The sequence below is a fragment of the Mercenaria mercenaria genome, chromosome 18 (assembly GCF_021730395.1).
Source record: "Mercenaria mercenaria strain notata chromosome 18, MADL_Memer_1, whole genome shotgun sequence".
Classification (NCBI taxonomy): domain Eukaryota; kingdom Metazoa; phylum Mollusca; class Bivalvia; order Venerida; family Veneridae; genus Mercenaria; species Mercenaria mercenaria.
This window is the reverse complement of record NC_069378.1, coordinates 43,330,869-43,346,052: the sequence shown is the minus strand read 5'-3', so window position 1 is coordinate 43,346,052 and position 15,184 is coordinate 43,330,869. Positions and strand designations below refer to the sequence as shown.

Below are 15,184 nucleotides of genomic sequence, written 5' to 3'. Positions count from 1 at the left end.
CTCTATATGGTCAATCAAACAAATAATGCTGAGCTATCTAAACGGCACTCGTAAATTGAATCCTATCTCCGTCAAAAGAAAATATCCTTGAGCACCCTCTTTTTATCGCTTTTATCAAAAAAGTGTGAACAGTTTCAAAAGTCACTAACTTTGATAGTAGTCATGTACAACTTTATCAATAAAAAGTCACTTTTTAAACTCATCTTCAAAATCGTTGCACATATGGTTGTTATAATCTTACAAATTATGCAAATGCAATGAATTTTAAATCACACTGTTCATAATTTGACAGTTCAGCTTTTAAAAGATGAACATTTCAATGTTTATTAAACCAAGTAAACAATTTATTTTTTTTTTGTTTTTATGATGACGTCAACCATGAAGTCTAAACATCAAAATATCCCAAAAAAAAACGGGCCCAAATATGTGTCACATTTTTCTACAATTGACAGCAGTATTATAAAATCATCTACGCACTTGCTTTGCATCTACCCCTGGCTCATTATTGGTCATAGGTTTAGGAATGCCAGGGGACAAATCCATGACAAGGCATACAAGGTGGACACAACTTTTAAAGGTAAAAGATTTAGGAAAACGCTTGAATTTCTATGGGCTACAGTTTAACCTGTGTATAAGGCGTAGTAAAATCCAGACAGGAGAGAAACACCCACATCAAAGAGACAATCAAAACTGCTCAACAAACAGGGCAAGTCCATGAGCATTCCTTGGAAGATACAAGGAACCTATGAGCTAATACTTGAGGTAACAGGAAATCCACTTCTTAACACAAAGGTCAGAAAACCCATGTTCTAAACTGGAAGTAAAAAATCCATTTTCTAACTTGGAGGGAAAAAAAAAACCCCATGCTAACATTGGGGGTAAAGAAAATCCATGTTTAAACTTTTGAGGTTTAACAGAAAACCATTTTTAAAATTTGGGAGGAAACGAAACCCATGTTCAAACCCTGGGGTACAGAAAACCCAGTTTTAAACCGGAGGTAACAAAAAACCCCATGTTCTAACACGGGAGGTAACATAAAATCCTGTTCTAACACTGGAGGTAACAGAAAACCCATGTTCTAACATTGGAGGTAATAAGAATCTATGTTCCAACACTGGAGGTAACAGAAATAGATGTAATAACATTGATGTTGATAGGGAATCTATACTCAAATTCTTTTTTTTGACATAAAGTATCTACTGAAAAGTATCCATGGGTTTAGAAAATCATCCAGAAAACCCCTGTATAACCATGCACTGTGTCAAAGCGGGCACCCCTTTAAAAAAACCACGCTACCAATATATACATAACAGATTTTGTGGCAGAGAAATTAATGGAATGAAAAAATATAACAAATTGAATTTGTTCAGGCATAGCAGCAATTTTAAATACCAAAACAAAATGCACCCATTTTTACTTATCGAAAACACACCTGCTAGTCTAACAAAGTTTGTTTATTCACTGCCAGTTTATAGGGGGGGAAAAAAAAAGAAAGCTACTCTTTCATATGATAAGTTGGAAATATTAGTGCAAAACTGCACATTACCATAATTTTTTATATAAGCAAGGGAAACAAAAATTATTGAGGTAGGACAGTTTGGGGTGGAAAAAGGGTTCACCCGGGTTGGACCGATACCCAACTTGCATTCAGTGCTACTTTATCTGATGAGCTAACCATGCCTGCCAGCTTACAGCATTGAAAAAATGGTAGAAAAAAAAAACGGCTTATAGTAAAATTAGAACTGTCACTAATGGTGAAAAAATGCCCCTCCCGCACCGCCCTTTGACCTGGGACCCAAAATCAGTAGGGGGTCAGTACTAAATAAGTACTATCGAGTAAAGTTTGGTCCGGGGTGCGGGGTTGCGGTAAAGTCCTTCATGCAAAAATTTAAAACGTTGTGACAAAAAAAGAACTAAAAACCCGGCGGACGTTGAAAACAAATATCCCCCCCCTTCGGGGCATAAAAGACACCGTCTTGCAGGGTGTTGTTTTGGATTTTTTTTGATAATAGAAAAATTGCCTTCCAATGTTTTTCCAAAATGCCAAATTCTTGCAAAAGCATGATGGAGTTATGTTTTTTGAAGCATTGTCCTTAGAGGGTGAACAACGTTGTAATTTTAAAGCAATACTTGAATAGTTTGGGAGAAAAGCGACCTAAACATAAAATTTAACCCAAGAAAAATGATTTTTTCTATGTCCAAAAGGGGCCAAAAGTCTTGCAAAAAGCGGGAAGGATGTTTCGCTTACGGGTCAGCTTATGAGGGGTGAACAAGGTTGAAATTTTTAAAGCAATGCTTTGATGTTTATGAGAAACTGCTTAAAATATAACCCCCAACCAAGAAAACTGATTTTCTAAGTCCTAAGGGGGGAAAATTCAAAAAAAAAGGGGGATAAAGTTAGTTTTTTGATGTAAGGGTCGCTTATGATTGTGAACAAGTGTTGCAAGTTTCAAAGCAATATCTTTGATAGTTTAAGAGAAAAAGTTGACCTAAACAGGGTTCGAATTTAAGCTTGCATACTTGCGAAATGCGAGTGAAAATTTTCAAACGCGGGGTAATTTCAGACAACCACATTTTTTGCGGTGAAAATTTTGGGCCCCCGAAAATGTGCTTTCTAAGGGTCGTCTCGATCTTCTTCTTTCTTTAAAACTCGCGGTCATTGCGCGCATTGTCATTTGCAGAAGAATTCGGAGCACTCTTTCATCTTTCATCAAACGGGAAATTACATCGATCAGCCCCCGGGGCAGTTTTTTAACTGCTGAAAGTCCTGCACCCAATTTTTTAGAGTTTTCCGCATCCCATGGGTTTTTTGATAACTATAAAAAGTTACTATTTTTTTAGCGCAAATGCATTGGCTGGACTCACCGTGGACCTTGTGTTTAAGCTAAAAAGTGACAAGTCGCGGAAAATGCAAGTTTTTTTTCATTAAAAAATTAAAAAAAACACCACTTCGAAAAAAAAGAAATAAAAATTTGGCTAAATTCGAACCCGCTAAACAAAAAACTTAACCCAAGAAATTGAATTTTCTAAGTCCAAAAGGGGCCATAAAAAACTTGCAAAAAAAGGTGGGTTTGTTTCTTGCTGTACAGGGGCTTATGTTGTGAACAATGTTGCAAGTTTTATAGCAATAGCTTTGAAAGTTTAAGAGAAAAGTTGACCTAAACATAAAACTTCCAAGAAATCTGATATTTTCAAGTCCCAAAAGGGGGCCTTAAAACTTGGAAAAAGGGTGGGTTATGTTTCTTGCTGTACAGGATCACTTATGATGGTGAACAAGTGTTGCAAGTTTCAAAGCTGACCTAAAAATAAAATTTAACCCCAAAAAAACTGATTTTCTAAGTCAAAAGGGGGAATAAATTTTTGCAAAAAGAGATGGAGTTTGTTTCTTGATGTACGGGTCGCTTAGCTGGGAACAAGTGTTCCAATTTTCCCCAAAAAAATAGCTTTATGTTTAGGAGAAACGACCAACAAAAACTAACCCGGCAACGCCCACATGAACCGATAAGGATGACAATAATCATCATTTTTTTCAAAAATCAGATGAACTAAAATCATCAAAAGGGAAAGATCAAGGTTTTGCCAGTTTTTTTTCAAAGATGATTTAATTTTAAATTTTTATGGTAAAATCTCATAAAAAAAAGTTTTCATTAAATTTGGGTCAAAAAATGAATTTTTTTTTGAAAATATTTAAAAACATGGTTTTTTCAACTAAATTTTTCCCTTTTTTCTTTTATAGCAAGGATAAATATGGTAGCCATTACACATACCTAATAACTCTTCCTACTCCTTTGAGAAATTTACATACTATAATTTCTTTTTCTTTTATAAATAATCATGTCCTGTCAAAGTCATTTTTTTATAATTACATATATGCCATTTTACTAAACACTGTTTAACTATCTGAAATTAGATGATAAAAATAGCTAACTAAAAATGTCATAAATGCTACTTGATTGACTTCTTAAAACAATTACCTATCGTGTCAAAATTTTATTTTTTACTTAGACGAAATCAAACACATATTTGACAAAGTGAACCAAAAAAAATGATGGTGTGTTGTTTTTTGCTTTGTTTTTTTCTTTTTTATGTCATACTTATGTTTTTATTTTGCTGCCAAATACTAAATAGTCTTGAATGAAAAACCCCGGAAATTGGGCGGGTTAATACATTTTTAAGGGGTTTTTGCCTACAAAACCCTTGTTTAAGGTGGTTTTTGGGGGGAATTGGGGTTTTACGGCGAAATCTACACAAAATGGTTTACTCAGAAAAAATAATAAAGTAATCTGTCTAGTTTGACATACAGAGAATATGGACTTACAGTTTACACACATGGCTTTAAAAAATTATACATATATTCCTTTTGTGACAATTTTTAATTTACCTGACAAAGCATTCTTTCATTGTCTTTGCAAAACCAAAGGTGGATCGCATGTTTTTCATTGCCAAAAATTTTGCTCTCATAAAAAAACAAATACAGACTTTTGGATGGGTTTATTGTGTAAAAATTACAAAAAGATTTCAGCAGCCTTTTGAGCCAGATTATCAACAGGGGTTGGGACCCGTGTTAGAATCAACTTTTCCAAAATGGTTCCCAAAAATCAAGGCTCGATTTGCAGACCGTCCTTTAAAAAACATCTTCCCATTGGTCCAAATTTAAAATTCAGCTCAGAATCAACCAATCAGAGGGTAGCATTTGAAACTGGCCTCCGAATTCAGTTTCATAACCTCATACCCTGCCTAAATTAAATATGAAAGGTTGGACTGTATTGACTAGTATATTTACATTAAAAATACGCAGTGTCATGCTCCTGAATATGATTTACTATGAAACCACATATTACCTGCTTTAACCCAAATTCCTATACAAAACTCATCACTTTAACCCCCAAATTTTCCCGCTTGAAAATGGATTTCTCACATTAGCAATTAACTAAATTGTTATTTCTTAGTTGACTTTAACAAAGATTTTAACAGTGACAATATAAAGAAGCAATGGCTATGGTTAAAGTGTGGAAGCTCAACCTGGAAGTCAAGGTTTGGTACAACTGGGGTAAAACCACCCTTAAAGACATATCCTTGTTTAAAAATTATACGCTGATTTGGGGAACCATCCTAATAACCTTTAATTGGTCAAATTAAGGCTGATCTGATCAACCAATGAAAAGCTAATTTTGAGACTGGCCTCAAACCTAACATTTTTTACCAGTCCCTTTCTTGACCCTAAGAAAAGACTGGTTCAAATGAGCAACAAGTAACTTAGTACTGAGGGATAGTTATATATCTCAATAAAACAAAACTTCCCCATTCTATACCCACCTTGACAATTCATCTGAATCACCTTCACCTTCTGCTGGTTCGGTTACAGGAGTTTCCTCCCCTTTCTTACTCTCCTCTTCCTCTTTGTCGGCAATCTCCGCTGCCAACTTCACTTCATCTTCTGTAATTGGCAACGTTCTTGACCTTTCACGCTTTTTACGATCAATGTATCTTTTAGCACCGCTTGCCGATTTCTTCTCTTGTCTCTCTTTTAACGATTCCTGAATCTGATGAAACATTGAAGCTTTAGCAGAAACGCTAAGTTTAACTGGATCATCTTCACCGATGTTTTCTTCCACGCTCAAACTTCTCCAGCTCTCCATTTCATGTGTTATAATTTCACCTTCCGAGCCACTGAGAATACCCGAATCTGCTTTAGAGTCTCTAGCACCGTAAGAATCAAATTTCTTTTTCAAAGAATTCATTGTCTCTGAAGGCTTGTCTTCAGGTATTGCATTTAACTCTGCGGCAGTGACAGGTAAAGTTTTATGACGCTGGCCTCGAGATCTACGCTCTAATCGTAATTCTTGTGGGAATTCTGTCTTCTTTGCAGGCACTTGTTTCTCTTCTTTTTGAAGAGCTTCAAAAACGTTTGTCGATGCTTTCTGGATCACCTCTGCCCGGAACTTCTTCACTGTTTCTAAACTGAAAAAGTCAAATTAATCAATACTGTATCTAACAGTTACTGTGCCATTTTCTAAATAGCAGTTTTTATCACAGACGATCTTCACATGAAGGATGCTGCATTTAAACTTTGAAGCAAATTGTATTCAGATAAGACTGTGCACTTAGAGCGTCTTTCAGAATCCTTTCCTTCAAAAAGTGTATGAGGAGTTGAACATACCAAATTTATTCATCATGACCAATTTTGTGAAATTAATAAAGGGCCATAATTCTAGAAAAATAGCTGCAGAAAACAGTCCATTATTCATAGCCATCTTTACGTCATTGTTCTTCATCTGTGAATTTTTCAAGCATATCCTTTTTATAGTGTTTGAGGGGTTATACAATTTCAATATTTTTCTACAAAACTACCAAAGGGCCATAACCAGGGTAAAAATAGTCACAACAAAAGTTCTTTGTCATCTGCACATCAAGCTTGTTCATATGTGAAAGTCTGAAGTAAATCTGTCTAATAATGTGGGAAGAGTTGGGCACACAAAATATTTGGACGTACGGGACGTACCCATTTATATTGGAGGCCTAGAAGGGGGACCCCTCCCGCAGCAGTGGAATGTAGGAGAGTTTCTTGACTCACAGCCAAAATATCTCTGAGGGCTGCATAGCCTAGCATATGACCTAGTTAGGGAAAAAAAAGTAATAACAATCAGACTCAGCAGTCTATTTTGAAGACACCAAACTACAATAACAAATATCCCGAGTACAACTGCCCCACAGAATATATAACAGTCTTTCTGATGAAATAGAGTACAGTCATATTACATCTGGTATGCTAAACTTTAGCCTGCTAAGTTTCTAAAATCGGCTGGTCAATGATTCAATCTGGGCAGTACCATTTACTATTTAAGGGGAATTCACTTCAAATTAACCAACTGAATAGCAAACAGTGCAGGCCAAGATGGTCACAAAGGCAGAATCACTTGCCACCAGCAGGCTAAAGGCCCAGAGAAGCTTCCAAATGGGATCATCAACAGCATCTGTCACTATTCTATAAAAACTTCAAATGATGGACATCCTTCTCTTGATGTCATTCATATGGGTAACCAATGGTGAATAGGAATAAACTTAAGATGCACGTAAAGCCATTATTAAAGGACAGACAGACAGAAAGTAAATGTTCATGTATACTTCATATACTTACATTATGAACCATATCCATGACAGTATAATGCTACCAAATTTCATCAGAACTGTTAAAAGCCATACTATAAGCTTCACTAACATTTTCACCATCCAGAATATGCCAAGAAACAAGTATTTCAGAAGGAAAACCACACCCTGAGATGTGCGAATTAATCCTTGTTTCAAATCCATTTTCAGGTCGAAGTTTTCGTATCAGTAATTTATTAGTAAGCAAAACTCAAAATGACAATATATTTAAAATACACCATACAAATAGAAAGTAATTTATGTACTCTTCCTTGAACAATTGATAAATTGCGTTTAAACAAATACATTCTTTCCCGTTTATTCAGGAAATATAGCTTAATTCTCGTAACCTAACACTCAATGTCCTCTTGAATACTGTCATATTTGTGAAGTTTGACACTCGTATAACACAAAAACTGACCGAGGGCTAGTCGTGTGAAAATTATTTTTTTTTTGAGGGGAAAATGTTTGTAAATACATAATGCACTTAATAATCTACATGGATTCACAGGCCACTTGTCAAATACGACACATGTTGACATAGTTTTTCGAAGCATGAAAAAAGCAATTACATGGTAAAGATACTTTTCTACATTTATCCGTCTTTAGATAAGATAGGTAATGTTGTTTCTTATATAAATGATAGCCAGAAGGGTTTTCACTTATTTCTAAAACAGACTTATCTTACATACAGCTGTAGGTATACATTTCACAAAAATATTTTCAAAATACAAAATACAGAATTTCGGCCTGAACATCAATTTTTTTTGTATGTTGTAAAACACTTTGAAGTATAACATACTCTTATTTAAATACACTGAATTTCTTAGTTATACTTAAACCTTACGTCATATTTTATATTGGAATTGTGAGATAACGTTAGGGCAGTCATTTTAACATTGTTTTCTTTCTGTTTACTAAGGCGGAAGATCTAATGTATATCTTTTGTTAGTATAAATAAGTATAAACAATATGCATTCACTCTTTCACTTAGTAACACTGCACCTCTAACACCGTTCCATATCTTGACTGAAGAAATATACTCCTCACTACACAGTCTATAATTAGAACTGTCATACCTGTCTGCTAGCTGTATTTCTTGTAGTGTTACAGGTTGCGTGCGCGTCCTGGCGTCATCTCGCCGGCGATGCTGAAACTTCTGACGTTTCTCTGAGATGTTAGTCTGGCGCCCTTCAAGAGTTGTTAGACGTTCTATGAGCTGGGAACCAGATAGTTCAAGCTGTTTGCTGCTCTCGTCAAAACTGAACTGACCTTTAGGCGATATATTTCCAGACCTGAAACAGACAAAAGACAAAATGTAACTTCTTTTCATTTCTTACATATTTTTACAGCTTCTCCTGACTAACTGAGTAATATCAACAACAGACATATCCCTGATCCATTTTATGAAAAATAGAAATAGGACACTGACACATCCCACCCCAACCATGTAGTTAAAGGACACAGGAGTATGTCTCCTATCTGTAGTGGCACACTGACAAAATAATTCTAAAACTGACCCTTAACGTTGGCCCAGCTCTCAGTTTTATGTTTTGGGTTTAATGCCGTTTTTCAACAGTATTTCAGTCATGTAATAGCAGGCAGTTAACCTAACCAGTGTTCCTAGATTCTGTACCAGTACAAACCTGTTCTCCGCAAGTAACTGCCAACTTCCACACATGAATTATCAGAGGTGGAGGACAAATGATTTCAGACACAATGTCATTTATCAAATAGTCACGGAGAGCAGGGGCTGTAAGTCTTCTATAGCCCTTAACAGGGCTTTTCACCTAGAGTCTTCTTCTATCATTTAAATCTTAAAAGTCACCATATGATTAGAACGTACTGTGTCATTTTCACTTTAATAGGTATAATCCAAAAACAAAATATTTCTTTTCAAGTCAAGGGTTTGGGGACAGAAGAAATGGACATTTTTAGACAAATGGGCAACTGAAGACTAAATCAATACAGAGCCCCATTTCATCAACAGACATTAATGATGCAACATCATTTATAGGGCTAATGTAGAATAAAGCCTGGACTTGGCATGTGGAAATGGACACTGACAAAATCAGTATAACATAAAATCAAGCACATGACCTCCTTTTATTTGCTGAATTCTCTAAGCATATTTGACGTTTTGAAAAATCAGGGTAAAATCAAATTCTATATTAAAGAACAAAATTTAATCCAAATGTCATGGAACTACCTCAATATATTGAACATTTTAACAAGATAATAACTGCTATTATATTTAATGAAGTGCAAATTTATCAATAGAATAAACCATATCTTTATAACTTAACTCCCTGGGGCCGAAATGCGACTATAGGCGTTATATTTTCTACCCCTGTTGCGTCGATATGCGACTATACGCGCGTTATCAGGACTCTCCAGGACGGCGATTGACGAGTATAGTCGTGGCACCAAGATCATGCTAATTGCGATAAGTACTTGTTAATTTTTGATAATCTTAACAAAAGCAAAAATACTTTGCATACTGGTTTTTTTTTTTGCTGTAATAACTACTAGTTGCTAATAATTAGTTCCCTTGTTAAAATAAATGTCTGTAACTATGCGGTAATGTAAATGAAATAAAAACACGATCTCCGCTGTGTTCGTTCATACTGTATTTCAAAAGAGTAAAATAATGTCGTCGGCCAGAGATCCTTCTTAAAATGAAGAAATTATTTATTCATTATCATGGTGATTCTGAAATATCAGTTCCGTCGGATGATGATTCGATGCGATTCCATTATCAGACAAATGAATGGTCGGAAAATGTTAAGTTTAGAAGGCTGAAATATTGGTACACTTACATCACATACAATACAAATAGATAAAAATAACACAACGAAGCATGTTTCATAAAATACAAAAAAAAAAAAGAATATGTAAATAAACGCATGTTTGTAAATTTAATAATTATTCAAAGATGGATGTAAATATTACAACTTAACTGTCTCAGCGCGTTACACACAACATTTGTGTACATGTTTAGAAATAGATTATACATCAAAATAAGTATAAGTTAGATAATACATACAAGAGGACCATGATGGTCCTGAATCGCTCACCTCTTCCCACATGACCCAGTTTTGAGTATGACGTCGTTTTTTCTATTATTTGATATAGTGACCTAGTTTTTGAGCTCATATGACCCAGTTTTGAACTTGACCTAGATATTATCAAGATAAAAATTCTGACCAATTTTCATGAAGATCCATTGAAAAATATGGTCTCTAGGTTTTTCTATTATTTGACCTATTGACCTAGTTTTCGAAGGTACGTGACCCTGTTTTTAACTTTACCTAGATATCATCAAGGTGAACATTCTCACTAATTTTCATGAAGATCTCATGAAAAATATGGCCTCTAGAGAGGTCACAAGGTTTTTCTATTTTTATACCTACTGGCCTAGTTTTTGACCGCACATGACCCAGTTTCGAGTTTTTTATGCCACGTGACCCAGTTTCAAACTTGACCTAGATATCATCAAGGTGAACATTCTGACCAATTTTTATGGAGATCTATTCACAAGTATGGCCTCTAGAGAGGTCACAAAGTTTTTCTATTTTTAGACCTACTGACCTAGTTTTTGACCGCACATGACCCTGTTTCGAACATGACCTAGATATCATCAAGATGAACATTCAGACCAATTTTCATACAGATCCAATGAAAAATATGGCCTTTAGAGAGGTCACAAGGTTTTTCTATTATTTGACCTACTGACCTAGTTTTTGATGGCACGTGACCCACTTTCGAACTTGACCTAGATATCATCAAGATGAACATTCAGATTAACTTTCATACAGATCCCATGAAAAATATGGCCTCTAGAGAGCTCACAAGGTTTTTCTATTATTTGACCTACTGACTTAGTTTTGACGGCACGTGACCCACTTTCGAACTTGACCTAGATATCATCAAGGTGAACGTTCTGACCAATTTTCATGAAGATGTCATGAAATATATGGCCTCTAGAGAGGTCACAAGGTTTTTCTATTTTTAGACCTACTGACCTAGTTTTTGACAGCACGCGACCCAGTTTCGAACTTGACCTAGATATCATCAAGATGAACATTCAGACCAACTTTCATACAGATCCATGAAAAATATGGCCTTTAGAGAGGTCACAAGGTTTTTCTATTATTTGACCTACTGACCTAGTTTTTGATGGCACGTGACCGAGTTTCGAACTTGACCTAGATATCATCAAGGTGAACGTTCTGACCAATTTTCATGAAGATCTTGTGAAATATATGGCCTCTAGAGAGGTCACAAGGTTTTTCTATTTTTAGACCTACTGACCTAGTTTTTGAAGGCACGTGACCCAGTTTCAAACCTGACCTAGATATCATCAAGATGAACATTCAGACCAACTTTCATAAAGATCCCATGAAAAATGTGACCTCTAGAGTGGTCACAAGGTTTTCTATTTTTAGACCTACTGACCTAGTTTTTGACCGCATGTGACCCAGTTTCGAACTTGACCTATATATCATCAAGATGAACATTCTGATTAACTTTCATGAAGATCCCATGAAAAAATGTGACCTCTAGAGTGGTCACAAGGTTTTTCTATTATTTGACCTACTGACCTAGTTTTTGATGGCACGTAACCGAGTTTCGAACTTGACCTAGATATCATCAAGATGAACATTCAGACCAACTTTCATACAGATCCCATGAAAAATATGGCCTTTAGAGAGGTCACAAGGTTTTTCTATTATTTGACCTACTGACCTAGTTTTTGATGGCACGTGACCGAGTTTCGAACTTGACCTAGATATCATCAAGTTGAACGTTCTGACCAATTTTCATGAAGATCTTGTGAAATATATGGCCTCTAGAGAGGTCACAAGGTTTTTCTATTTTTAGACCTACTGACCTAGTTTTTGAAGGCACGTGACCCAGTTTCAAACTTGACCTAGATATCATCAAGATGAACATTCTGACCAACTTTCATAAAGATCCCATGAAAAATGTGACCTCTAGAGTGGTCACAAGGTTTTTCTATTTTTAGACCTACTGACCTAGTTTTTGACCGCATGTGACCCAGTTTCAAACTTGACCTAGATATCATCAAGATGAACATTCTGATTAATTTTCATGAAGATCCCATGAAAAATGTGACCTCTAGAGTGGTCACAAGGTTTTTCTATTTTTAGACCTACTGACCTAGTTTTTGACCGCACGTGACCCAGTTTCGAACTTGACCTAGATATCATCAAGATGAACATTCTGATTAACTTTCATGAAGATCCCATGAAAATGTGACCTCTAGAGTGGTCACAAGGTTTTTCTATTTTTAGACCTACTGACCTAGTTTTTGACCGCACGTGACCCAGTTTCGAACTTGACCTAGATATCATCAAGATGAACATTCTGACCAATTTTCATAAAGATCCCATGAAAAATGTGACCTCTAGAGTGGTCACAAGCAAAAGTTTACGGACGCACGCACGCACGGACGGACGGACGACGGACACCGCGCGATCACAAAAGCTCACCTTGTCACTTTGTGACAGGTGAGCTAAAAAGTGTGTTACCGGCTGGTATCATCATGTGCCGGGGAATCTCAGGGAACGTAATTTGGGAGTTTGCTGTCAAATTACGTTCCCTGCGATTCTCCCAAGCATGATGATACTCGCCGGTAACACACGCGTATGTATTGTCTAACTGATTTATTGCATGATTGAAAACAGTAAACTGAACACGTTTTAAATATCTTAAATTTAAAATATTTAAAAATATTTCCCCTCTTGAGCCTGCCTTAGAAACATTTCATGATAAACCCCCAACTGCCATATAAAAGCTAGAAGATGGAAAATTATGCATGCTTCACATCAGAGATCCCTTTCTCAAAATTTTAAATAAACTAGGCCTACTGAAAAAAAAAGTTATAAAAAAGTGCATAAATACAAATTGAAACATTCTTTATCAATTGGTGTAATTATTTTTAAAACAAAAAGCAGTGAAATAGAGTTTCAAAAAATAATTTAAACTAACTGCTAAAAATTTGAATTTGCCTGGGTGGGGGGTGGGGGGGGGGGGGGCTAACGAGGTCACGAACCCTGGAGAAATAGAGAATGTAAACAATTCCCACATGGCTAATTTTATCAACAAACCTGATAAGCAGAAGGTTTCATGTATCAATGAAATTAACACCTAGAGCATAATTGTAAAGCTTTGTCAGAAACGTAATTTGAATTTTTAAACTGAATAGAATATCATAATCATTTTTGCAGTTATATTTTTATGTTATTTAAAAAATCAAGTTTTAAATCAAGATGTAGAGAACTAAATTACAGAATTATAGTAATAAATTATTTCAAATAGCTTATCAATACCTTATCACAGCAACACTTGCTACTAGTAATTTATGTGCATCCCAGACAGAGAAAACTGTGAGCGATACCTGTGTGCAACGGAATTTAGAGCACGGCTAACCGTGGCGATACCAGCATTTAGAAAACACAAAACTTCAAAGGAAAATGCCGCAGTCATGCAATAAACCACTGATATTCAAACAAAAACGGGTGTAAATTTATGTAATGCTGATGTAAATATTCAGTGATGCATTTCTATTTATCAGAATTTAATGTTCAAATATCTATTAAACGCAATAAGTGTGTTAAAATTGTTTAGTGAAAATTTTGTTCTGTTTGGATATAAGCTACGGACGAAATTTGATATAAAAAATATTTGTTCAAACTTCGTGTACTTTGTAAGTATATCTTAATTTTCACTAAAGTTAATAAATGTTCCCTGCATGTTTTCAACTGACTGCACGCGAGTGTGATTATGATAAGGTTAGATAATGTTCTTCGACGTCAGGTGGTAATTCTTATCCCGCCGCAGCAGGTATGTTACGATATCGGCCTGAGGGAGTTAAAGAAGCCCATCTCAGATGTCTTTGGATAAAGCAATGTGTTTGCAATATCAAGACAGAATTTCTATTTAATTTATACAAAGTATCAAAATCATACCATCACAAGTTCCTTGCCAATTTTTCATAATAATAATATAAAGTTTAATGGCAGTGTTAACATAAAAACAGATCTTTATGATTTTAAGCATTCTGAAGAAATTAAGTAAATGGGCAAGAGCTTATTTTATGATTTTTGGGGGAATATTATCTGGTATCAACTAAAAGAAGGAGGAGGCAAGTGTGTAAAAATGTAAGTTGTATATTTCTAAAATAATAGCATGAAAAATGACAGATATCTAAATTAGCCTTTGATTGTTTTTCAGTGTATTTTTTTCCAGAATTATAAGCTAGACAACAATTTATTTATACACAATAAGATGTGCATTAACATCAAAATTTTTATTTGATAACAATTATTACCATAAAATACATACATGTATAACATTTCAGATGAACCCTATTAAAGCATTTAATACAAACCAAACGGGAAAATTTTGAAGTATTATCTTGGGGTCTAGAAAAACAGAAGGAGAAAATACTGATACTTTTAATATCATAACTAAAACTTCAAGTCTGCATAATTATAAATTAATTGACATTTCCAAAAGTATCATAAATACTAGCTTTGACCAAACAGTTTTGTAAAATTGACAGTTCAGCAATAATCAAAGATAGCATAAGATTACTGAATACAAATCTTCCACTAAAATATTTTTTCTTTAGATATCTAGTTCTAATGTAGAAAATCCTCTTCACATAAATTATGTTTAACTTTGGTAAACAAGCATTTAGTTGTGTATGTTGAGATTCATTCAGTCTCAAAGTAACAAACAGTCTTTTGTTGAAAATACTTCCAGTTCTTTAGAGGTGGTACACATTTATATTACATTTAGCTATACATGTATTAATTAACCTTGTACTATTTTAAACCTAATAAATTATACTGTTAATGCAAATAAACGCATTAATCTTTTATTTACATGAACTATATGTAGCATTTGTTTCATATTTTTCAAGTATGAAATTGGGCCTAGTATACTTTTATAGCAGGTAGGCTTTTTTCTTTATGTTGGGTTTAACGTCACACCAATACAATGATAG

The 15,184-nt window shown here is 34.9% G+C and overlaps 1 protein-coding gene across 12 annotated transcripts in view; it reads right to left on the bottom strand.

Annotated features, from left to right (window-relative positions):
• Positions 1-15,184, bottom strand: part of LOC123538762 (uncharacterized) — a 197,351-nt gene that overhangs the window by 48,719 nt on the left and 133,448 nt on the right. For all 12 annotated transcript variants that reach the window (XM_053530361.1, XM_053530356.1, XM_053530360.1 and 9 more), the window contains 2 exons: positions 8,226-8,441; positions 5,317-5,961 (listed from right to left, as the gene is read on the bottom strand). In XM_053530361.1, coding sequence (XP_053386336.1) covers positions 5,317-5,961; positions 8,226-8,441 — 861 coding nt within the window. The remainder of the gene's footprint in view (positions 1-5,316; positions 5,962-8,225; positions 8,442-15,184) is intronic.